The 25,850-nt window shown below is 43.1% G+C and overlaps 1 protein-coding gene across 2 annotated transcripts in view; it reads right to left on the bottom strand.

Moving 5' to 3' along the window:
* GON4L (gon-4 like) overlaps positions 1 to 25,850 on the bottom strand; it is a 3,426,849-nt gene that overhangs the window by 792,478 nt on the left and 2,608,521 nt on the right. For both annotated transcript variants that reach the window (XM_044080158.1, XM_044080159.1), the window contains one exon: positions 24,669 to 24,912. In XM_044080158.1, coding sequence (XP_043936093.1) covers positions 24,669 to 24,912 — 244 coding nt within the window. The remainder of the gene's footprint in view (positions 1 to 24,668; positions 24,913 to 25,850) is intronic.

Genomic DNA, 25,850 nt, shown 5'->3' with positions numbered 1-25,850 from the left:
TATCTGCAAATATGGACTTCCAAGATGGCTGCACAATGAGTAACTTTTAGTTATGTACTTACCATAACTTCGGATGTATGGGATCCATCTCGCCTACATTCATGACAGATGGGTTCGGAGCCGATCCATCGGCTCCGACTCGGCAACTTATACACTAGCACGAAGTCTCTCATTGGCTGGGCTACTCCCTATCCCAGGATGCACTACACCTGCTTCCCCAGATCTTGTTTGTTCGCTTTCATACACCCATGTAAACACAGAAAACACTATTAGTCACTATAACCAACTAAAGTTCTTCAAGAAAGAACGCCAAGAAAAAAGTGACTACAGCTCCTCTAAATCCAAATGGAAGAGGGAAGGAGGGTGGGTACTTATGAATGTAGGCGAGATGGATCCCATACATCCGAAGTTATGGTAAGTACATAACTAAAAGATGTAATGGGATTCATGACAGATGGGACAGCGTCCCTAGCACCTACATCCCGGTGGCTCATTGGAACACACTCCTGAGAACTGTGGAACCAAAGGAAGCTCTGCCTCGAGAAACCACATCCAATTTGTAATGAGAAATAAAAGTGTGCGGAGAAGTCCAGGTTGCCGCAGCACAAATATCATCTATTGATAACTTGGAGTGAAAAGCTACGGAAGTAGCCATTGCCCTGGTAGAATGAGCCTTGACTGGAAAGGGAAGGTCTTTATTAGCCTGTGAATAAATAAAAATGATACAATCTTTAATCCATTTAGATATGGAGGCTTTTGTTACTGGTTGACCCAATTTGTTCGCTGCAAAAGAAACAAACAACTGATTTGATTTCCGCTTGAGCGGTTCTATTCAAATAAAAACGTAGTTGTCTATGTACGTCCAATTGATGCAAAGTATGTTCTGCGTTATTGGAGAATTCTGGGAAAAAGACAGGGAGTTCTATAGTTTGTTGCATACAGAAAGAGGAGGCCACCTTTGGTATAAATGCAGGGTTTAATTTCAATGAAACTCTATGCTTGTGAAAAATCAAATAGGGAGGATCAGAACAAAGAGCTTGAAGTTCTGAAACTCGCCTAGCAGATGTTATGGCTACTAAAAAGGCCGTTTTCCAAGACAGAAATTTTAAATCACAAGTAGCAGCTGGTTCGAAAGGACGGGCAGTTAGGGCAGCAAGAACCATATTCAAATCCCAAGGGGGAACAGGCTGAGATAAAGGAGGCCTAAGGAGCCAAGCCCCTTTAAGGAAAGCCTTACAAAGTTTGTGAGACATCAATGACGGTTCAAAAGAAGCATGAAAATTAGAGATCGCTGCTAATTGAACCTTAATGGTAGAAACTGAAGAGCCCGACTGAAAAAGGGAGGCCAAAAAATTCAGAACCTCCGATACTGGTGCAGTGAGAGGATCTATACCCCGTTCTTGAGCCCAGAAGGCAAACCTTTTCCATTTACTGGAATAAAGTTTGATGGTGGAAGGTTTATGAGAAGAAGACAGTATGTGGACCACGTCCGCGAAAGAGCATTGTCTCGGACTAAGGATGGAAGTGGAGTAACCATGCTGCCAACTTCAAGGACCTGAGAGACGGATGACACCGTCCTGACTGGTGAGTCAACAGGTCTGGCACCGGATCCAGAAACCATGGACCTTCTATCGCATGCCTCTGTAGGAAGGGAAACCAAACTTGACGAGGCCAGTGCAGGGCAATCAAAATCATCTCGCTCTCCAAGTAAATGGCCTTCTGTATCACCCTCGGTAGGAGGGGGAATGGAGGGAAGGCGAGAAGACCGGGGCCAAATGTGAGTCAGAGCGTCCCTGGGAATCTGTCCCTGAGAAGGAAACAGTGTGAAGAACTCTCTGCATTTCGCATTGTGAGGGCTGGCAAACAGGTCGCATCAAGGAAGACCCCATCTGTCGAAGATTTTCGCAGCTATACTCTGTTTGAGGGACCACTCGTGGGGTAAAAGAATGGTCCTGCTTAATCTGTCCGCAATCACATTGGACTTCCCCGGTATGTGCGTTGCCATAAGAAAGCGGTTGGTAGCTACCGCCCAGTGCCAAAGTCTCATGGCTTCTCTGCATAGTGGGTAAGACCTGGTTCCACCTTGCTTGTTTATGTACCACACCACCGACATGTTGTCGGATAGGATAGTAATCGGGCCCTGTGGGAGAGCGTGATGGAGAGCTTGGAGTACCAATAGTACCGCTCTCATCTCCAGGACATTCATATGCAAATGCGTTTCCTGGATCTGCCATGTGCCTTGGACCGACCTGTCCAGGTAATGACCCCCCCACCCTACCTGGGAGGCGTCCGTAGTCACAGTGGCAATGGGACGTTGAGGTATAAAGGGTCGCCCCTGGTCGAGATTTGATTGGAGAAGCCACCAATGAAGATCTCGACGGCAACTTTCCGTGATTATGATTAAGTGGTTCAAGGGAAGTTCCTGATAGGACCATTGAACCGACAGTAGCCATTGTAAAATTCGCATGTGAAGTCTGGCCAAGGGAACTAAAAGTATGGTCGACGCCATCGAGCCCAACAGTTGTAGGATCCGATGGGCCGGGGCTCTTTGTAGGGGGAGACAGGATTTGACTTGATCTTGTAAGACCTGAATTCTTGCTGCCGGTAAATAGGCGAGCATTCTTTTTGTGTCTAAGTCTGCGCCTATGAAAGTAATACGCTGAGATGGCTGTAGTACAGATTTTTGCAAATTGAACGTGATCCCCAAGAAACGACCCAAGGTGAACGTGACTCTGAGCGCTTGGAGTAGTAGATGCTCGGAGGTGGCAGTAAGGAGCCAGTCGTCTAGATAAGGAAACACCTGGAATCCCAGACTTCTCAGGTGAGCAGTTACCACTGCCAGACATTTGGTGAACACCCTGGGGGCTGTGGTGAGACCAAAGGGCAGTGCTCGGAATTGAAAATTACTGGCTCCGAGGCGGAAGCGTAAATGTCTCCTGGACTCTTGAGCTATGGGAATGTGATAGTAAGCGTCCTGGAGATCTATGGAGCACATCCATGCATTTTTTTCCAGCAAAGGAAGAATAGATTGAAGAGTGACCATTCGAATTTGGACTTCTTTACAAACGATTCAATGAACTGAGGTCCAAAATGGGCCTGAAGTCCCCTGTCTTTTGGTACCAAAAATAACTTTGAGTAAGTTCCTGATCCGATCTGGTCGATGGGGACAGGCTGGATGGCTCTTTTTTCTAGCAGCTTTGAAACCTCTAATGCTGCCTGATCCCGCTGACTGGGTGGTACGTCCGGGATTTCCCTTAAAGAAAGGGGCGGTTTGTTGAAGGGTATGATATATCCTCCGGTAATGATGCGCACCCACCGATCGCTTGTTATGGATTCCCAAGCTTGTGGGTGCGCCGCAAAGCGACCCCCGACTGGCTCCGGAGTTGCACAGTCGGGCAACAACTCAGGAACGCTGGTCGTATGAAGAACCACGAAAGGAATCGCGGTCTCGAGAGTTACGGGGGCCTCTGCCACCTCTGGGGCGGCGTCTTCCAAAATTCCCCTGCCTCTGGAGGGGAATCACTGGGTGGAGTAGAGAAAGACTTTGGGATGTTTTAAACCACATTTTCCCTCCTCTCCCGGCCTTGGGATAAGGCCTGGAAGGAGCGGAAAAACGGGCCCCAACGGCAGTCAAAGTCTTGCCCTCCTGCTCGCACCGAGTTAGTGTGTCCTTCACCTTGGGTCCAAACAAAGATGACCCATCAAAGGCGCGAAGGAAGACTTGAAGGCCTCCGTGAACGAACACAAAGCGTAACCAGGCTTGCCTCCTGAGGGCAACGCCTGTTCCCGCTGCTCTACTCGCCTTCGGCCGCATACGAAATGAGCCTCATGGACGAGTTAACGATAGAAAAAAGGGTAGTCATCTGTGCGCCAACAGTCGGGGCCAGCGCCTCAGGTAGATTACCAACAATAGAGTCATTTAGCTCTTTGAGAAGATCCCTTTGGAGCCTCGTAAAATGACATAAATAGTTCAGCAACCGTAAGGTAAAGGCCGCTGAGGACAGGGTACGCTTCCCGTACCTATCCATACTCCTAGAATCCTTATTAGGAGGGTGAATAGACGTCGAAGCCTCTGCCACGTCCTGCTGTGTGGCAGAAGCCACCACCAAAGCATCTACAGGCACACCCTTTGTGAGAAATTCCTTCTGGGGGGGGGCTGACAAAAATTTATTGGGCCTCGCAGGCACCGGTTCCACAGAATCAGGGTGTTCCCACACCCTTCGAGAAACCAAATCAAGGAGTTCATCGAAGGGCGGAGACACCCAGGAGGCGGAAGGCTGGGCCCCAAAGGCCTTGAGGAAGACTGACACCTCAGCTGAAGGGGTTTTGGCTAGCCAGTCACCTCTCTGTCTCAGAATCTCCAAGATATCTGAGAAGGAGATATCATCCGAAGATGATTTGGGGGACCCTTCTGCGTCATCGAGGTCAGTATCCGATGTAATAGACTCATCTTGGGAGTCTACGTGCTTCCTCTTACACAATTTCTTCCGGGGGTTCGTCCGAAGCAGTTTCGGACGGACCACCGAAGAAGGGAACCCCGATGGGGTATCCTCAGGCCCTGGGGCCCGCTGCCGGGGCTGCAACACAACAGAGGCACCAGTCTCCAAGTCTAGGGACGGTGAGGTAGAATCTTGTTGAACCGGCAAAGGCATGGCCAGCGCGCTCCTCATGGCCTCAAAGGCCGGACCTCCAGAATCCAAGGAGGTCACTGGTCTAGAGGCCACGATGGCACTGGGAATTCCAGCAGCCGATGCTCCGAGAGGAAGACTAGGCACCGAAGCACCTAATCCCAAAGTATTCCCTCGGCCCGCTGAAGAGGTCATGAGTACCAAACCCTGAACCGGAGGACAGGGTAGGAAGCATAGTCGGAGCCGAAAGGCCTGTAAGGGGTCTCTGCTCCGACCGTATGGCTCCACATTGCTCCACCACCACCGGCTCCAACGGCTCCGAAGAGGTTGGAGGAGGAATCAAATATGTTGGAGGGGGGATCGGCTCCGAAGCAAACTGTGCTGGAGCCGAGACCATTTTAGTAAACACTGGAGATTGGAAAAGCCTCTGTAAAACCCTATCCAGGTCCGAATCTGACAGTCTCGAGGATTTAGAGGAGGTAGACACTCGAGAAGACTTTCCTCTCGGCTCCGAGAGACAAGGGGACCGGCTCCGAAACGGCTCCAATACTGTCGGCGCCGACTCCACCACAGCATGGACCACCATCGGCACCGAAGGAGCCTTCTTCAGAGCCAAGGGGGAAGAGTCTGAGCTGCACACTTCCACCGGCTCCGAAGCCATTGGAACCGATGGAGGTGATTCACCTCTCGATACTCCAACTTGCGGCTCCGAAGGCAATGGAGCCGAAGTAGGAGGTACCGAGGCAGACCCTTCGACCCTCGGCCCCGAAGTCAGTGGAGCCGAGGAAGAAGAGGTCAATTTAATCTTTTTAGAGGTCGGCTCCGACGGACTTGTCGGTGCCGACGATCTTTTCTTTTTGGAAGCAACAGGAGGATTTAAGGCTTCCTCAAACGAAGGTTTTATAAGCCCTTTCAAAATCAACTTGTTCTTGCGTTCTTGAAGAACTCTAGCAGAGAAAGCATGACATACGCTACAAGTCTCTTGTAGATGTTTCGGCCCCAAACAATAAACGCAGACTGAATGACTGTCTGTGATTGACATTTTATAACTGCACCGAGTGCATTTTTTAAAACCTGACTTGTGTTCCTTGGACATAGTACAGGCCCTAAACAAGTATGACTTTACCACAATTAGTAAGCACTATCACAAAATTGCGCCAACTGACAAGCGCGAGACACACTGGCGCGAGTACTTAAGAAAAAATTTTACCTCACAACAAACAGACAAAACAAGTCCAACGGCCCAAAGCCCTCTAATTTAAACGGGCTTGGCCCGAAAACAATTAACCACAAAAGGTAATAAAAGTTAAATAGCACACAAGGTAGGGCAAAGGCCCTCTAACTTAAACGGGCCTTGCCCGACTGAAAAATTAAAGTACCAGAAGACACTCAAACACTCAAAAGTAGCAAATAGTTAAGGAATAACAAGGAATAGCTGTTAAAACAGCTGTTTGGTTAATATATGACAAAAAAAACCCCAAGGTCAAAGACCAATAAAGGTAAAGGAACCACTTAGCTCCAGCCAAGTCGAGACCACGTCCAGCTTGTAAAGCGGCAAACGAGATCTGGAGAAGCAGGTGTAGTGCATCCTGGGATAGGGAGTAGCCCAGCCAATGAGAGACTTCGTGCTAGTGTATAAGTTGCTGAGTCGGAGCCGATGGATCGGCTCCGAACCCATCTGTCATGAATGTAGGCGAGATAGGATCCCATTACATCAGCTTGTTTCTAGATCTCCCAGTGTGAAAACAGAAACTCAACAGAGAAGGCCAGTAGACTTGTGTTTATGGGTACATTTCAGTAACTGGCTAGTAAGTACACTGCCTGGATATCAACAATAAAGAAACACAGAAGACGTGGAAAAAATCAGCTACAAAGAGTGAGGAATAAACAGTGCCAGAGGAGAGTTCTGCAGCTGTTCAGCAAAAAGTAATGCAACCTTCAGACATGACTTCCAATAACCTACAGGAAGATATAAGCCAACTGCATACAGACCTGGTTAAAAGAAACAAAACACTGGTAGAGTATAACAACAAAAGGCTGGAACAAATGGAAGACGCTTTAAACAGATATTCAGATGTAGGGTTGCCACCTTTTCAAATGGCCAAAGTGGGAGATTTTTGGGACAAAAATCAGATTTTACAGGCTGACACATACCCACGGTCAGTACAAAGGATAGAACTTAACTTTTTTGCCTAAATAAAAGCTTACTCTTGTAGCATTTTAGTTGCTTATTCTGTTTCTTACAACATTTAGGTATTTTATATACAGAATAACTGTTTTATGCAACTATTATAGAAAATATAGGACATAATTATGTCCTACAATCTCAGGACATTTGCTATTTTTAATATTTTTTGTCAGGACACAACTGCCCAAAGAGGGACTGTCCCTCGCAAAGTGGGACAGGTGGTAACCCTATTCAGATGAGATGATGAAAAAGATGCAAAAATCAGAGGTTGAAATGAAGTAAAGGCTGGCTGAATACAAGACTGCTTAGGAAGAGATGTTTAAAAAAAATACAATTAGATGACAGAGCATGTAGGGAAAACATGGGATTTTCAGCTACACCTGAGAAGCTGGAAGGAACAGACTGCATTAATTTTATGAAAGCACAAACAAGCAACTGAACTGGTATTTCACAGCAGGAAGTGTCAGTTGAACAGGTACATCGTGTGTATGCTCCAAACCTAGCCATAAGAAAGGAACCTAGATCTATAGTAGTAAGGATGGAATCCTACCAGAAGGAGTTGATTTTAACAAAACTGTGGAAGGACAAAATACTAAAAGTGGGAGATACAAGAGTATTTGTGGAGAATGATTACTCATTGTTCACCAGGCAAAAGAGAAGTAAATTCATTCCATTTTTCAGAAAATGTTGAGGCGGAGGTGTGAAATTCAAACTGCTGTATCCAGCTATCTTTAAAGTATTCTTCCCTAAAGGGACAAAATCATTTTTCGATGAAATGCATGCTAAGGAGGAAATACAAAAGTTTGTCCACAAAAAATTGAACTGTGAAACAAAGATTCTGCTTTTTGTTCTTTTGGTAATAAAGACCACAGAGAAATTGCACCTGTGAAACCTTTTCCAGTATTTCAACAGAAAATGTTGGACAGAAGGAAGGGAGCATGAGAGTTGACTAGAAGAATTGGGAGTACGTTGGAAATGAAGCAGAGACAAGATCTGGGTGATGGAGAAGAGCAGTAATGAAATCAGTAACTTAATGTGGGATTACAATGCAATTATATTTGTGACATATGACAGAACAAGAAAATCTGGAAATATTGGACTTTTTCAAAATCTGTTTGATGTGTGGAGGGACTCTAAAGTATATGCACTACTTCAGGTCATTAATGTTTGGAAAAATGCTTTGGGGAGGGGATGAGGGGAGAACGCTAACTGAAAGTAAAGAAAACACTTTCTTAATACTACTGTACTTGTGGTGCATGGTTGTCTTTGCATGCTATTTTTAAGTGTAATGAGGACTGTAGACAGGTGTTATTTTTCTTTTTCTCCTTTATTCTCTTTTTCTTCTTGTACAGTTTTGAGGAATATAGGCAATGCAATGATCAAAAATCCCAGAGGGAGCCCGGTTAAAAATGTATAACAAAGTTCTTATTAATGTGCTTTTTTCATTCTTGCATAGGGAAATGACTGATTAAGGACCTGTGTTTTAAGAGCGAGAGCAAGTAAATGAAAAAGAATACTGAACAATATGAGGCTTTTTTTTTTCCTAGCAATTGCATTTAAGTAAACCAAGTAGCATTTGTGCAGCTGGTCTTCATGTCTACATGGAGACGATATGATAAAGAGAAACTGGAGACAGTCTGGTGGAAGGGGATTGGCTGAGGGAAAAGAAAAAAACAAGAACAGAGAAACTGTCTAGGGAATAATGTTCTCTGAAAACAATCAGGGGTTTTCCCAGGTGTGACAGTTTTAAAGATAAAGCAAAACCAAATTAGACCTGAAGTAAAGTTTTCTCAGTTTAAAATGTATGCTTTTTTTCCCTTCTTTTTCACCCTTCTATCTTTTTCTTTGGTCAGTTTTAAGAAAAGTAGACACAATGAAAAAAAAAAAAAAAGGAAGGAAGAGGGGAGGAGATGGGAGAGAGGAAGAGCCTGGTTAAGAGAGTGTGACAAAAGAAAAATCAGTGTGCTTTTTCCCATGCTTGTGACTGGGTTAAAACCCTAGACGTTATCCAGTAATACGTTTATTACAAAGCATGTAAATGAAAAAGAATACTGAATATTATAAGGCTTTTTCTGATAAACAAGGTACCCTTAGCAGTTTTGTGTATGGTTTGCATCACTAGAAGACAATTTGCTAAAGAGAAATGGCTTGGAGAAGGTGCTTACTGAAAGCATTCAAGTGTTTTCACAACTGGGAAAGCTATAAAGACATACAAAATCATACAGCACTTACTAGTAGCACAGGCTGTACCCCATACTTCTTAGCATGACTATCCTTTCTTTTTGGTTAACTTTAGCCTGTCTGTGTAGCTATTGACATAGAACTTGTATTCTTATTATGAAGCAAAGACTTCAATATTTGAAGATGCACAGTTTTGTGTGTTGTTATTAAGTTAATAGGTTTTAGGAGGGTTTTTTTGGGGGGGTTGGCTGTTCTGTTTGCTGGCTTTCAAAAAAAAAGTACAGTTGTGTACACTTACCATAAATGTAGATGTTCAAGTGTATTCACTGTTGCATTCATCACATTTGGGTTATCCCTGCCAAAGTAGCCCTCAATCGGCCCGAATACCAGAAGCTTAGTATTTTTCTGTGTCGGCTGCTGTTGCTTCAGGACTGACATCAGGTTGTCAGTGGTATAAAAACAGGCAGCCAACGGCATTACATCAGTTTTTTTTTTGCTCTAAATGTCAGGAGCCCCCAATAAGGAGCTAGGTTATGGCGGAACACCATCATCAGTAGAAAGTAAATACCAAAAATTCCTTGTAAAGAGAGAGAGAGAGAGACAAGGGGGGTGGAGGGAGGGAAACCAGGACTGCAACAGTGAACAGACTTGAACATCTACACTTATGTTAAGTCTACACAACTGCACTATGTTCTTCGTGTTTCACTGTTACAGTCATCACATTTGGGTTGATTCTCAAAGCTAAAGAAAAGGGTGGAGGTAGTCAAGAAGACAGGGGGCTGGCTAGGATGCCCTGCAAGTCTGCAGTGGCAAATTCTGCCCTGAATTTCAAGAAGATAGACAGGTGGTAATGTTTGGTGAAGGTATGAACAGAAGTCCATGTTGTCCCCTCCAGGATGTCCCTGATGGGGACCCCTCTGAGGAAAGCTGCAGAGGTGGAGGTTGCACTGTTGGAATGTGTCCTGACCCCCTTGGGGGGAGGCTTTCCGTGATGTTTGTAGCAGAAATGGATGCAATGTGTTATCCATTTGGAAATTGTTTGTTTGGATATGGCCTTGCACTCTGCTCCTGCAGCGAAGCTGACTAGCAATCGATCAGTTTTTCTAAGAGATTTAGTCCTGTCTAGGTAGAATCTGAGCTGTCTGTGCACATCTACAGAGTGCAGAATCCTTTCCCCCTTGTTTTGTGGGTTAGTGAAAAAAGTGGGCAAATGAATGGATTGGCTTGAGAGCCACACTGGATACCACTTTTGGCATGAAGGATGGGTTAGTCCTGAGGGAGACCCTGTCAGCATGGAAAATGATGAATAGCTCTACAGCCATAAGTGCTTGTAGCTCTGATACTCTTCTAACTGAAGTGATGGCCAGAAGCAAGGCTGTCTTCCAAGAGAGGAATTTTAACTCTGCTGAAGCTGCAGGTTCAAAGGGGGGCAGGGTGAGCTTTTCCAACACAAAGTTTAGATCCCAAGCTGGGGTAGGAGCTCTTCTGGGTGGCCTCAAGTTGTTAGCCCCTCTTAGGAACTGTTTGATGGCAGGGTGCGAGAAAAGAGGTGGCTCTGTGCTGAAATGAGCAGAGATGGCAGAGTAATGAATTTTAACAGAAGAGAAGGCTATGCCCTTGTGTAGTATGTCTGCCAGGTAATCCAGGATGACAGGTACGTTGGGTTGTGCCATTCCAGCTCCTTTAGCCTGGATCCAGGTGCAAAACCTTTTCCACTTGTCAGCATAAGACTTTCTAGTGCTGGGGCATCTGGCCTCATGTATAACATCTAGAACTTGTTTGCTTAGACTGGCAGCTTGAGGAGAGGTCAGGGAATAAGCCAGTCTTGCCAGAATGATGGTCTGCAATTGGGGATGCATGAATTCTCCATTCCTCTGAGTCAGGAATGTTGGATCTGAGGTAGGTGCCATGGTGTCAGGGGTGACGGGCTGCACAATAGTGGGTACCAGTGCTGCCATGGCCAGTTTGGGGCAATCTAGATTGTTCTCAGTTTTTCCTCCCTTATTTTGATCAGTACCCTTGAAATGAGTGGTAGAGGGGGAAATGCATAGACCAAGAGGTTTACCCACTGGAAGGATAGAACATCCACTCTCCAGGCCTTGCTGTGAGGTTCCCTGGTGCACAGTTTGCCGAGATGGTGATTGGAGTGGGACGCAAAGAGGTCTACCTTCGGGGTGCCCCATTTCTGGGTTACAAGGGTGAAGGTTATTTGGTTTAGTTGCCACTAATGCAGGTCTAGCAGGTCTCTGCTTAGGCTGTCTGCCAGAGAGTTTAGAGAACCTGGCAGGAATTATGCTAACAGGTGCAGTTGCATGGCTGTGGCCATGTGCCAAAGGGTCATGGCGAGCCTGCACACAGGATAAGAGTGAGTCCCTCCCTGCTTGTTGATGTACCACATTCACTGTGGTGTTGTCTGTTTTGATTGGCAGAGGCCCCGGGGAGAGTAGGGGTCTGAAAGCTGTCAGGGTGCGCTGAACAGCTAGCATCTCTTTTTGGTTGATGTGCAGATGTATTTGATTTGGACTCCACTGGCCCTGAATGCACCACATAGTCTTGGAAAGCATACGAAGAAGCTGCTGGAGGGTGATCATTCTGATTTTTGGTATCAACAGAAAGGTGTTTAGAATGGATAGGTCGAGGATGGGGCGCCATGTGCCCTCTTTTCTGGGTACCAGGAAGAGTCTGGAGTAGAAACCTTGGCCTGTCTGCTCTACAGGAAAATGCTCTATTGCCCTCATACAGAGGAGGGAAAGGACTTGCTTTTTAGCCTCTGCCCGCTGGTTTGGGGGGAGATCTGGGAACCCTTTTGGGGTTGGCAGAGTGTGAAAATAAAATCTGTATGTCTGGTACACTATGTTAAGGACCCAGCGGTCGTTGGTAATGGTGGCCCAGTTGCTTGCATTGAAGGAGAGTTTTCCTCCTAGGGGCAAGTGCAGATGGGTAGAGGGAGGGGGTAGAAGTGTTAAGTCATTGTGAGCTTTTACCATAAGGGGGTAGCTTAGCACTCCCTGGTTTTGAAGATGAGGAACTCCATTGCTTAGATCTCTGCATTCCCTGGGTCTGTTGTCTGGGGGGGGGCTGCTTCTCCTGGGTCTGGGCTGAGTTGACCTAAAAGGACCAGTGCTTGGAGGGGCAATGCCTACTGAAGCTCGGTGGCTGGACCTGTACAAAGTCCTTAACTGTCTGCATAGATTTAGCTTTTTCTTTCATCTTTTTTAGGACCTTTTCTGCCTTGGTGCCAAATAAGTTGTCTTTGTGCAAGGGTGCATCCAATAATTTGGATATGACATGGTCTGGCAAGGTCTGTTCCTTAAGCCAAGCATGTCTTCTAAGTACAGAACCAATAACTGCTGCCCTGCAAGATGCTTCTACGGAGTCAAAACCACACTGTAAGGTGTGCTTAGTCACTTGACTTGCAGAATGCATTAACTCCTGTAACTCTATTTTCTGCACATTATTTTCTGCACAATCAGGGAAAGAAGATATTTTTTGTTTGAGGAGTTCCATGGTATGTTGCTGATATTTCAGCATATGGAACTGACAATTTAATGCTCTAATAGCAAGAATAGCAGAGGTGTATACTTTTCTTACCCCATCTGTATAATGCTCGGGAATCCCTATCTGAGGGGTTGGGACTCTTAGCTGAAGTTGCTTTGATTCCTTTAGGTCCTTGAGAGATGACCTCAGGGTCAGCAGTAGGACTTTTGAAAAGAAATTTATGAGAGTCAGGGACTCTACAGTACTTGTCAGGTTTCCTGGGAGTAAGAGGGAGGGTGTCAGGGGTCAGACTGGATTCAATAAGACATCATCCACAACATCCAGGACAGGAGGAATGGCCAGAGGTCTGTACTGTGGAAGATCTAAGAATTGTGAGTCTCTTTTTTGACTGAAGATAGTCCTGACATTCCCATTGGAAATGCTCCCTTAAAGTATGTAGGGTTTCCCCAAAGGAAAAGTCCTCGGGTGAGGAGGCTGAAGGGATGGATTCCTCTGCATCAGAATCCTCATAAGCAGAGAGGGGTTTGCACATCTTCATATTCAGATGAATCAGAATCATCGGACTACTGTTCAGAAAAAACTCTTGGAGACAAGTCACTTTTTCTTTTGGAAGGGGCAGCCTGGCTTCCCCTGATAAGCATTGTAAGGTCTTCCGCCATTTTAAGCATTTGAGACTGAGGCAAGGAAGCAGGGGCCTGAGCTTGGGTCATCGTTTTTTTGGGTGTAGTTCATACCCTGGGCCTTAGAAACTCTGTAGTTTTCGAAAGAACTGTAGATGCGAAAGTCGTCGTCGGTCTGTATCGAGTACTGGTGGCTCGAAGCCGGTGCCTGCTCAGCGGCTTCGGACCTATTCAAGGTAGAGACATCTGCAGGATCCTTAGTCAAAGAAGAGTCTTGCGGCATACCAGACTCCAAAAGGGTCTCAGTAGCGGCTTGCAAATGCACAGAAACGGGCATAAGTGCCTCAGTGAAGACCGGAGAACTGATGACTAGCTTAACAGAAGCGTCATTGGCAGTTTTGGACATGTGCGGGTTGTCTCTGTCTTTATCCTTATGTTTTTTTTCAGAAGATCGGTTGTCGGATGGCTTACTGAAGCCATATCATGGCAGAGGCACATGTAGATATGGCAAGAAACAACTGTATAAAAGACCAACCTGCTGAACAGTTGGAAGGAGACATTTAACAAAACAAGTAGTTACACATAAAAGGTGGTAATAATAACTATATAAGAAATGATGCGTTCTGTAATGTCTTTCAATCTGAATGGTCTTACAGATCAACATAAAAAAGAGAGTTGTGAATTATATTAAAAATGTAGAGTGCAAATAGCTATGTTATAGGCGACACCTGGAAAGAACTGAACGTGCGAATTTCATAAAGGAAGGTTTTCAGGACAGTTATTTAGCGGAATATCCGGGGCAAAGGAAAGAGCAGTACTTATAGTAACTGAAAGAGGAGCTCCAATAGTGATAAAAGAGGAAAAAATATATAATAATGGAAGATACACAGTAGTAAGAGGCTACTGGCTAGGGAGGAGGATTACACTGGCATGCATTTACACCCCCCTAAAACTGCTATAATGGAACTTAAGAAAATTCTGTGATAAATAATTAGCTTTCAGTAAGGAATATTACCTATAGGTGGAGACTGGAATTTGGTTTGCAACAGTAAAGATGTGTCTGGAGGGCCTATAAGGGAAAAATATAACAAAGGATGGTAGACTTTTGAAACAATTTATGAAAATGCTTGGCATGGAAGATATAAATTTAATACTAGGAGTTTGGAGTGAATTTGCATATTACTCAACGAGATACAAAAAATGGGCTAGGCTAGACAGATTTTACATCTCACAGGAACACATGCACTGAACTGAAGGTCTTGAAATGCACCCAATAACTTTTTCGGATCATGTGCCAATAATAACTAAAATAAAAATGCAAGGTAATGAAATAAAAATGCGACACTGGCACCTTCCCACCTATCGGCTGAAAAGAGAGGAATTCAAAGAATGTGTTTTGGAATTAATTCTGGAGCTACTAGAGAAGGCAGAATTTTCTTCTGAAAGCATAGCTAGAGAGTGGGTAAAACTGAAGTGGAGTTTAAAACTAGGGTGTAAATATAAGTAAGGGAGATATGGTTAAACGGGTATATATCAGAACATCGAAGTTTTAAAACTTCGAACGTTCTAATATCGACCCGTTTTAATCGAACACTAAATATAGCGAAGCTGCAGAACACCAAATTCTTTCCTAGGGAAAGAATTTGGTTGGCCGGTTCTGTGGCTTCGCTATTTTCAACTCTGTGGTGGTGATTTACAGGTCGGGTTCAGGTAAGTGTGCAATTGTGTGGTTGTTCGGATTAGGGCATGGGTTAGGTGAGTTAGGGTTAGGGGCGCGTTAAGTGAGTTAGGATTAGGGCGTGGATTAGGTGAGTGTGCGATAGTGACAGACCTTAGGGTTAGGGTTTGGGTTATGGTAAGTGGATAGATAGTAATGTATAGTTTAGTGTAGGGTTAGTTGTAGGATTATAAGTGTATGTGTGTGTATTGATGGTTTTTTTTTTAGGTGTGCTTGTGTTGTGTTTATGTGTTTCGGAATAGCAAATTTTTTCGCCAAGGAAAAAATTTGCTGTTCTGAATGTTCGATATTATGTGGTTTACATATTTTATATCGATGAAATAGCGTTCACTATTTTCATCTTTTGATAACGTGATATAAACGTGGTTAAACAGTATATGGTTGAACAGTAACAAGAATTATTTAGAGAGACTGACTAAAGTATTTCAAAATGGGGGGAATCTCTCAGAACAAGAAAAGGAGCAACTGCAGAATACTAAACAGAAATTAAGGGATTACTTTGACAATATGTGCAAGTTTAGAAAGACTGCTGTTAAGCAACTGTTTTTTGATGATAATTCTAGAGCACAAAAACTTTTAGCACAACTCAGGCAACAGAAAGTGGAAAGGTCCTGTCAACAAGCTTAGGGAGCCTATAACAAGAAAAGTAACAAGAGACCCTGTAAGAAGTATTAGAAATATTTCAGAAATTTTATGGAAGTTTGTATAAAGCAGAGAAATATGGAAATCAAGAAAAGGTACAAATGGAAACGTTTATGGAAGAATTAAATATGCCCAGGTTGGAGGTAAATGAGGCTCAATTACTAACAGTTAGGATAGGAATTGATTAGATAAAAGTAGCTGTGTATAACCAATCTACAGGAAAGTCTCCATGAATAGATGGAATTCCTGTGGAAGTTTAAAGGTCTGGATGGTTTTGTTTAACAGTATTTTAAGAGGATGAGAAGTAACAGCATCCTGGAAGAAGGCGGTGGTAACGGTAATACCTAAAGAGGGCAAAGATCCATTGGATCCAGCCTCATACAGACCCATTTCAATACTAGAGCATGATTATGAAGTGTTTGTGTGTATAATGGCTACAAGAATGGCAAAAGTGATACCAAAATTGATAGATATAATCAGTGTGGTTTTGTGGAGGGGAGGCAAACATTTGCAAATATTAACAGAACATTGATGATCCAGAGGAAAGCAGAATGTAAGAAAATATCACTTTTACTGGTGGGTCTTGATGCAGAGAAAGCAGAGTAGAGTGGGACTTCATGAGTAGCACAATGGAATCATTTGCTTTCCCTGATACAATAATAAGGCTGATTAGAAGAATACATGAGGGATCTGAGGCACTAATTAAGGTGGATGGGGTCCTCTCCGATAATTTCTGCTTGAATAAAGGAACCAGGCAGGGATGTCCGCTTCACCTTTGTTGTTTGCATTATATTTAGAACCACTGGCAAAGAAAATAAGGAATTCAGAAATTCAAGGACATAATTGGTATGGCAGTCAGGAAAAGCTGGCTCTATTTGTAGATGATATTATTTTGTACATAACAAAACCAGAAAGGGACATTACAGTGTTGTGGAACATTTTAAGACAGTTTCAAATCTTCTTGGGATACAAAATTAATGAAGCTAAAACAAAGGAGATAGCCATAAATTATGTACCCACATATGAATTGGTCCAACCATATCCATATTTATGGGGACATGATACAATGAAATATTTTAGGAGTATGGACTAGAAATGACTCTGTTATGTCAGCTAAGGATATGTGGAAAGAGACTAAAAAGAAGATAATACAAAAATTGAAAAAGTGGAAGCTTTGTTATATGGATACAGATACTAAGATACAAGCCATTAAAATGTTTTTAGTCCCATTAGTCTTATACACAGGTCAGGCATATTTTACCAACCAGAGGAGAAGCTGTGGATAGCAATTAAAAAAGAGTTGAAGGATTTTATCTGGGAAGGGAAGACAGCAAGGGTCAAGTGGGATAAGATGATTCTTCCAATAGAATAAGGTAGACTAGGCTTACCCAATTTGAGGGGGTATTTTACAGAAAAATAGTTAAGACTCTCATATATAGCACAAGCAGAAAACTATAATTTAAAGTGGAAAGCAATGATGCTGATACAGGGATGATGCTCAAGAAATAATGAGAGATTGGGATTTTGGGTGCAAACTCTTAAGGAGAACAACAAAAATCATACAAAGTATTATATTCATAAAAAATAGCAGGGAGCATTCTAAGAACCAAACGCATGAGAATGGAGAAGAGAGTCAGGGATACAGATAATAGGCAAGAGGGAGCTGGAATTTATGGGAGAAAACTGGCAAATGAACCAAGGTATTGGGAGCAAATAACTAGAAAAGGAAGGGTAACAGAATGTGAAGAGGCCAATAATTTATTTGGACTGCAGGTTAGACATTGGCTTCCCTATCAAGGATTGATATCAGAGTACAGGCAAAGAGAAAGAAACAGGGGGCTCCTGAATGAAAGATCAGTACTGGTAGAGTTTTTAATAAAATCTAGAACAGAAGCTGCCGTTAAAAAGGAATAATTAGTAAAGCATATAAAATACTGCATGATAATTATAAGAATCAATCAGAGGAACTTAGAAAGTATTGGGAAGAGAGACTGGATAAGCAATTTACAAAGAAAAGATGGGAGGCTATACACACACACACACACACACACACATATATATATATATATACATACATATATATATATATATATCTCAAATATGCAACAAAGTCTAGAAGATTTAGGATCTTTGCCTGGAAGTGTTTATATAGGCATTTTTATACCCCAAGGAGACTCCAAAGAAAATTTTCTCAGGTGGATCGCAAGTGTTGGAGGTGTGATGGGCAAGAAAGAGGTGGCTGGGAACATATTTTTTGGGAGTGTAATGAGCTGGCAGAGTTTAGGGATTCCCTGCAGAGCGCTGTGTCAGAGATGCTGGGTGAGCAGATTGAATTAACTTGGGAGATGAATTTTTTTTTTTTTTTGAGTTATGATATAGAATCGGAATCGCCTAGACATAGTAAAGCCTTGCTGAGTATGGTGGCTGCCAAAAAAGCAATTACTAGAAAACAGAAATCAAAATTTAGACCAACTTTACTAGAATTAGTGAATACAGTAACAGAAATAGAACAACTGGAATTGACATCTTTAGAAAAGGCAGGGAGCAAACTACATAGGAAAAAATGGGAATCGTGGGAAGAATGTATGCAGAGCAGGAACGAGGTTTAAGAATCAGGATTTGAATGAGACATATAATGCTTAAATGACTGGATAGATTATAAGTGATGTATAATGTTTGCAACTACAGTTGTTTCAATGGTGTCTGTAATGTGTTCTGTTTGCAGCTAAAGTGGTGTTCATGTTGTTTGGTTTTCATTTGTATAGATTGCCTATGTCATATATGAAAATATAATAAAGATGTTTGCTGGAAAAAAAAGGTTATCTGCAAATACCTCAGTATTTTAATTGATACTTTCTGATCTACATTATTAAAGTTGTTTCAATTAAATAACATTCTCTTTAGATAAGCAAGCTGATGAATACCTATGTGACCATTTCATTTTACTTTCACATTTATCACTTTTTAATAAACATTTATTCATTCATTCCTCAGGTAATGCTTTATTCATGTCAGGTCAAGGGTGAACCAAAAAAAGTACAGTTGTGTACACTTACCATAAATGTAGATGTTCGAGTGTATTCACTGTTGCAGTCATTACGTTTGGGTTATCTGCTTGCAGGTAGCCCTCAGTCGGTCTGATTAACAAAGTCTTGGGTCCTGCATCAGTTGCTGTCTCTTCTTCCACGACTTCAGGCCGTCAGGGGTATAAAACATGCAGCTGACGCCATTACATCAGTTTTTCTTGCCCCAGATGTCAGGTGCCCCCATAATGGGAAGCAATTAAATATAAAAGCACAAAGATATACCTCCAACAAAAAAGCAAATACACCAAAAAGGCTTTTAAGCATAGTAAAGGAAAGTTGAGGTATAGCCAAAAGAAGTTAGGGGGTTGGAGGGAGGGTAAACAGGACTGCAACAGTGAATACACTCGAACATCTACATTTATGGTAAGTGTACACAACTGTACTATGTTCTTCATGTTTCACTGTTGCAGTCATTACATTTGGGTAGATTCCCAAAGCTATGGTTGGGAGGAGGAATTCAGATAGCATTAGGGCCAGCTATAAGGCCCTGCAAGACTGCAGTGGCAAAGCCAGCTCTGGATTTAGAGAAAAATGGCAAATGATAATGCTTGGTGAAAGTATGTACAGAACTCCAGGTAGCAGCTTCTAGGATTTCCCTGGTAGGGACACCTCTGAGAAAGGCTATAGAGGTAGATGCAGCCCTGGTGGAGTGAGGTCTGATCCCCTGGGGAATAGGTTTTCCATGGTACTTATAGCAGAAATGAATGCAATGGCTTACCATTTAGAAATGGTTTGCTTTGAAATTGCCTTCCCCTCTGCCCCTGCAGCAAATGCCACCAACAGTTGTTCAGATTTTCTTTGAGGTTTAGTCCTGACCAAGTAGAATCTAAGTTGTCTGTGCACATCTAAGGAATGCAGTATCCATTCCCCTTTATTCTGTGGATTGGGAAAGAAGGTTGGCAAATGAATGGACTGATTAAGAGCCACACTGGATACCACCTTGGGCATGAAGGATGGATTGGTTCTCAGGGACACCCTGTCCGTATGAAAGATGATGAAAGGCTCCACTGCCATAAGAGCCTGTAACTACAGATACCCTTCTAGATGAAGTGATTGCTAAAAGGAATGCGGTTTTCCAAGAAAAAAATTTTAAGTCTGCAGTAGCAGCTGGCTTGAAAGGAGGTAGAGTGAGTTTCTCCAAGACAAAGTTAAGGTCCCAGGCTGGAGTTGGAGCTCTCCTGGGTGGTCTCAAATTGTTGGCCCCTCTGAGGAACTGCTTGAGCAGTGGATGAGAGAAGAGGGGAGGTTCTGTGTTATAATGAGTTGAAATGGTTGAGGCATGGACTTTAATGGAGGAAAAAGACAGGCCCTTGTGAAGCATCTCAGTTAAGTATTTTAAAATCTGAGGTAAATTGGGCGCTGCTGTGCTCATCCCTTGAGACTGGTTCCAGGCACAGAATCTTTTCCATTTTTCAACATATGACTTTCTAGTACTAGGCCTCCTTGCCTCTAAAATGATATCCATCACAGGTTTGCTAAGGGATGGTAAAGGAGAGATTAAGTAATTAGCCAGGCTGCAAGGTTCAGTGTTAGAAGCTCAGGGTGCAGAATCTGGCTCTCCTGCTGAGACAGCAGGGAAGAAGTCTGAGGCAGGTGCCATGGAGATAACCATGACACACTGCGCAGGAGGGGGTACCAGTGTTGGCACGGCTATTCTGGAGCAATCAAAATCATCCTTGGTTTGTCCTGTTTGAATTTTAGTAGTACTTTGGAGAGCTGAGGCAGAGGGGGAGAAGGCATAGACTTTCCAAGCTTGATTGTGGGGAGTCCCTTGTGCAAAATTTGTCCAATTGGTAGTTCTGGGGGGAGGCAAATAGGTCTATATCTGGGCTCTCCATTTACTTGTCAACATGTTGAAAATCCTTGGTTCCAGTTTCCACTCGTGTGGGTCCATGAGGTTTCTGCTTAATCCGTCTGCCAGTGTATTTAATTTTCCTGGCAGGAATTGGGCTTGTAGGTGCACTTGGTAGCCCAAGGCTGTGTTCCACAATGCCATGGCTAGTCTGCAGAGGGGGTAAGAATGTGTACCCCCCCTGCTTGTTTATGTACCACATAACAGTCGTGTTGTCTGTCTTTACCATTAGTTGTCCTGGAAGAATGTGGTCCTTGAAGGCTGTCAGAGCATTCTGTAGAGCTAACATTTCTTTTTGACTGATATGCAGGTGCATTTGACTTGGGTTCAATTTGCCCTGAATGCACTTCCCTGCCAGGTGAGCCCCCCCATGCATAATCTGATGCATCTGTTGTTAGGGTTTGGGCAGCAGGGGGTGGTGTGAAAGGTAGTCCCTTGTTTTGGTGGCAGGCCTCTGCCCACCAAAGGAACTCTAGGAGTAGGCAAGGTATGATAGGAATCATTGTTTCTAGGTCTTGAGAATGTTGACACCATAGGCTTTTTAGATACCGCTGTAGTTTCCTCATATGCAGTCTTGCATATGGAATTAGAATAATGCAGGAGGCCATGGATCCCAAGGCTTGCAGTATTTGTCTTGCAGATAGCAGGGTTTTTGTGGCCACTTGTTTGAAGTAGGTTGTCAAATTAATTTGTTTCTCTGGCATGAGGTAAGCCATCTGGGAAGTTGTATTCAAGCTTGCTCCCAGGAATATAATTTGTTGACAGGGTACAAGGTGTGATTTCTTTTCGTTTAAGGTGTACCCCAGACAAGTTAGAACCCTTTGTACAAAGGCCAGATGATTCAAAAGTATGTCCTGGCTTTCTGCCTGAATTAGACAATCGTCCAGGTATGGGTATATTTGAATATTTCTTTGCCTGCAAAATGCAATAACTGGAGCTAGGCACTTTGTGAATACCTTGGGCGCAGTAGATAAGCCAAAGGGCAGTGCAGAGAACTGATCGTGCCTGTAGCCTGCTTTGAAGCATAGGTATTTTCTGCACGATTCCCTGATTGGGATGTGCAGGTATGCTTCTTTTAAATCTAGTGCTGTCAACCAGGCATCTTTGCCTAGCATAGGAAGTAACTGGTGAAGAGTCAGCATCTTGAATTTTGGAATCTCCAAAAAGGTGTTTAAAGTAGACAGGCCCAGGATAGGACGCCATGAATTGTCTTTTCTGGGAACCAGGAAAAGTCTTGAGTAGAAACCTTGTCCCTTTTCCTCTTCTGGTACCAGCTGAATAGCCCCCATGCTTAAGAGAGAAAGTACTTGTTTTTGGGCCTCTGCCCACTGATTTGGGGGTAGGTCCAGTCACCCGCTTGGTGTTGGCAAAGTGTGGAAGTGAAATCTGCATCCCTGGGACGCTATATTTAAAAACCCATTTGTCCTGGGTAATGAGTTCACAATTCTTTGCATGAAGAGCAATCTTTCCCCCCAAAGGGCAGTCAGTTGAGAAGTGCTTGGAAATTTTAAAAAGGAAGTCACTGAGACAGTTTACCATAGGGGGGAGTCTTATTCCCAGATTTGGAAGTGGAGGTCCCCCACTGCTTAGTTCTGTCTCTCCCCTGGGACTGAAACCTGGGTTTTTTGCTGTGTCTGGGTTTGGCTTGAGAAGACCTGAAAGGGGCTGAAAAGGACCAATTCTTAGAGGGCCAGTGCCAAATAAATCTAGGAGGCTGAACCTGTAGATTTAGCTTTATCTTCCATCTTTTTAAGAACTTCCCCAGCCTTGTTGCCAAACAGGCGGTACTGATTTAAAGGAGCATCCAACAATTTAGCTTTAACATGATCAGGCAAAGAATGCTTCTTAAGCCAAACATGCCTTCTGAGCACAGACCCAGTAACAGCAGCCCTGCAAGAGGCCTCTAATTAATCAAAACCACTCAAAACCACATTGCAAAGTATGTTTTCCAACTTGTTCAGCAGAATGCATTAAATCCTGTAATTCTTTATTTTCCACACAATCAGGAATCAATATCATTTTCTGTTTAAGCAGTCCAATAACATGTTGCTGATACTTTACCATATGAAACTGGCAGTTTAAAGCCCTAATGGCCAAGGGTGCAGAAGTGTAAACCTTCTTACCCAGTCTACCCAGTGCCCTGGACTCTCTATCAGAAGGGGTAGGATTTTTAGCAGTAGAAGCTTTAATGCTCTTGGGCCCCTGTGAAATAGTCTCTGGATCTGCAATAGGATTTTTAAAAAGGAACTTGTGGGACTCAGGGACCCTGTAGCATCTGTCAGGTTTTCTGGGAGCAGGAGGCAGGGAATCAGAGGCCAAACTAGATTCCAAAAAAGCATCAACAATGTCTAGTACAGGAGGAATAGCCAAAGGCCTATGCTGAGGTAGGAGAAGGAAAGCCCTAAGCCTCTTTTTTGAATCAGAAAAATCCTGGCTTTCCCAGTGGAAATGCTCCCTTAGAATATGTAAGGTTTCCTCAAAAGAAAAATCCTCAGGAGGGGACGCAGAGGGAATTGAGTCCTCTGCATCAGAATCTTCATAAGTAGATAAGGGCAAATCCAGATCATCAGAAGAATCGGAAAAAACAGAATCCTGATCAAAAGATTCATAATCAACTTCAGTCCTAGGCCTCTTAGAAGGGGGGGGGGGGGTTGGCTACCCCTGATTAGAGTTATTAGATCTTCAGCCATTCTTATCATTTGTTTTTAGGCATAGAGGCCTGAGCATGTGGACTGGGCATCGTTTTTTTGGGCATGGATCGAGATTTAGGCCTAAGTAAAGAAGGAGGCGTCGGTTTAATATACAAGTCCGTAGGCCTGAATACACCCTCAGAAGCCGGTGCCTGCATAGCGGCTCCAGACCCATCGAAGGTAGAGACAGCCGCGGGTTCCACAGTTGAAGCATCTCACAGAACACCGGAGTCCGAATGGGTCTCAGTAGAGGCCTGTGAATCAGAAGTAGCAGGTATCAGGGGCTGCGAAAGCGCCTCAGTGAGTACCGCCGAATTGGCGACTGGCTTAGGAGAAGCGTCGTCGGCAGTTTTGGACCTTGGCAGCCTGTCTCTGTCTTTACCTTAGCAGTTTTTCGGAAGCCCGGTAGTCGGATGGGATGGCTAAGTGATGACATTTCTGGATAATTAAACCGAGAATTGAAATATTTAGAGGCGAAAATATACCGACGACGGATAGTGCGCTGATTAAATAAAGCACAAAACCGACAGCAAGGTACGTCGTGGTCAGGGCCTAGGCAAGGAATACACAGTACAAATGAAAATCTTTATAAGGTATTTGCTTTCCACAAGTAATGCAATTATTAACTTTTACTGACATCGGTAAGGAGCAAGAAAAAGTTTCTCCAACGGGGTACTTAGCTTTAGTTGAAGACTTCGGTTCTGAAACTCGAAAAAGAAAATTTCAGGAGTCGACCGGCACTTGCGAACTGCTTCTGCTTCAGGCAACGCATGGCAAGAAAGACTGATGAAACGGCGTTGGCTGCATGTTTTATACCCCTGATGTCATGGAAGAAAGTACAACAACCGACGAAGGACCCATGACTTTGTTAATCAGGCCGAATGAGGGCTACCTGCAAGCAGATAACCCAAATGTAATGACTGCAACAGTGAAACACGAAGAACATCTAAACCAGCACCTAACAGGTGCAAGGCAGAGAGAAACTAAGCCCAGAAATGACAACAGTTTATTGTGGAACACCTACACAGAACTTGTAATCCCACATGAAGGATTACTAAATCACCTACTGCATGTCTTTAGTGGGGGTGTGTGTAAATAAATAAATAAATATATATATAAATATATATATATATATATATATATATATATATATATAGATGTGTACACACACACACACACACACACACACACACACACACACACACACACAATGAAAACCCAGCAGAACTGGGGAGGAAATTCAGACTCCACGCAGATGGTACTCCAGGCAAAAAAGACAAACTACACAAACATTAAATGAGAGTCAGCATAGCTAACTGCTGCAACACAATTTCATCCACAAGTCTACCAAACATCTTTTCAAAAATGTGTCCAGCCACAGCAGTAAACTTATCAGCTAGTAGTTCTTGTTTGTATAATCTCATTTTCCTATAATTTAATCTCAGACAATGATTTATTTCAACTGCAATATAAATTGTAGCAAGAGCATGTTTGTTCAAGTAATAGAGATTGTGTTAAATACTACATGCAAATACGTATTCATACCTTGAGTAGTGTTCCTGGATTCTACTTCTGGTGCAACCTGCGGTGATGTGGAACCTGATACACACTTTCCTGTTGTTTTTTCTACGGTGTCATCTGCTGTTTCCTCGCCTTTCTGAACAATGTCCGCTCCTTCCTCTTCCTCTTCTGGTTCAGAATTATCCTCTTGAGAATTCTCTTCCTCAGAGTCTCCCTCTTGGCTCAGTCTCCTCTCTGACGCCAGCCACGTTAGTCTTTCCATTGTTTCCTTTAGGTCAAAATAAACAATTTAAAATATTTTCATAGTTTTTATAAACCACAGCCACATGATAAAAAGTTACTAAAAACATTAAGCAAGGTATGTTAACTCTTAAACACTTATCTATGCTGGACAAATAGCAAAGATGCTTAAGACAGTAAGGCATAAGTTGCTAACAAGTTTAATAAAGCTGAATTTGACTCTCAGTTTCTGACAGAATACAGTGCTCCTCTGAGTAAGTCCCTTAACCGGGTTAGTACTCCAGGGTGTGCTTCTGATAGGCGGTTTACCTGGCTGAATTAATAAAACAAAAAAAAAAAAACATTCAAAAGGAAACTGCGCCAGTGTTTCTGAACAGAATTAATTTTACAGAAAACACTTAGCAGTCCTTAGATGCTTTTAGGTGGCCCAACCTGCAGTAGATTCACATAGCTGACAAAAAGATAAAATGCTAAGGAATGCTTATGCTTATGTGCAGAGTTTTTCATTCTCCTAAACACTACTTTTTAATTAATTTTAATGTTTTCTTTAGTATATCTAAACTACAGACTCTCAAGAAAGTACAATTTCATGCATAGTTTAATGCCATTTATGTTTATAATGACACCCGAACGCCTTAGAAAAAGAAAACATACATACATAATGTCATTCCACATCCAAAAAAGTGAGTTTCTGTTCTGAAACACTTTTTTTTTCTACACTACTTCCAAAAAGGACCACCAGAATTTTTCAACCCTTCTTCAGAGTTAAGAAAAACTATAATATACAGTTACTTAACACTTGCATCCTGTCACCATCAGATTCTGTTTACATTACCTGCTTAATTACATTAATAAATGTTGTAAGACAATATTTGTCCTTATAAAACTATGCCTACTTATGCACCAGTCTGTTCAATGGATGTATGACAGTCAGTGGTACAATCTGAGAACAATGACCATGCTGCT

This window comes from Protopterus annectens, chromosome 8.part0 (assembly GCF_019279795.1).
Source record: "Protopterus annectens isolate FY-2018-M chromosome 8.part0, PAN1.0, whole genome shotgun sequence".
In the NCBI taxonomy this organism is placed as follows: Eukaryota; Metazoa; Chordata; order Ceratodontiformes; family Protopteridae; genus Protopterus; species Protopterus annectens.
This window is presented reverse-complemented; position numbering and strand designations above follow the sequence as displayed.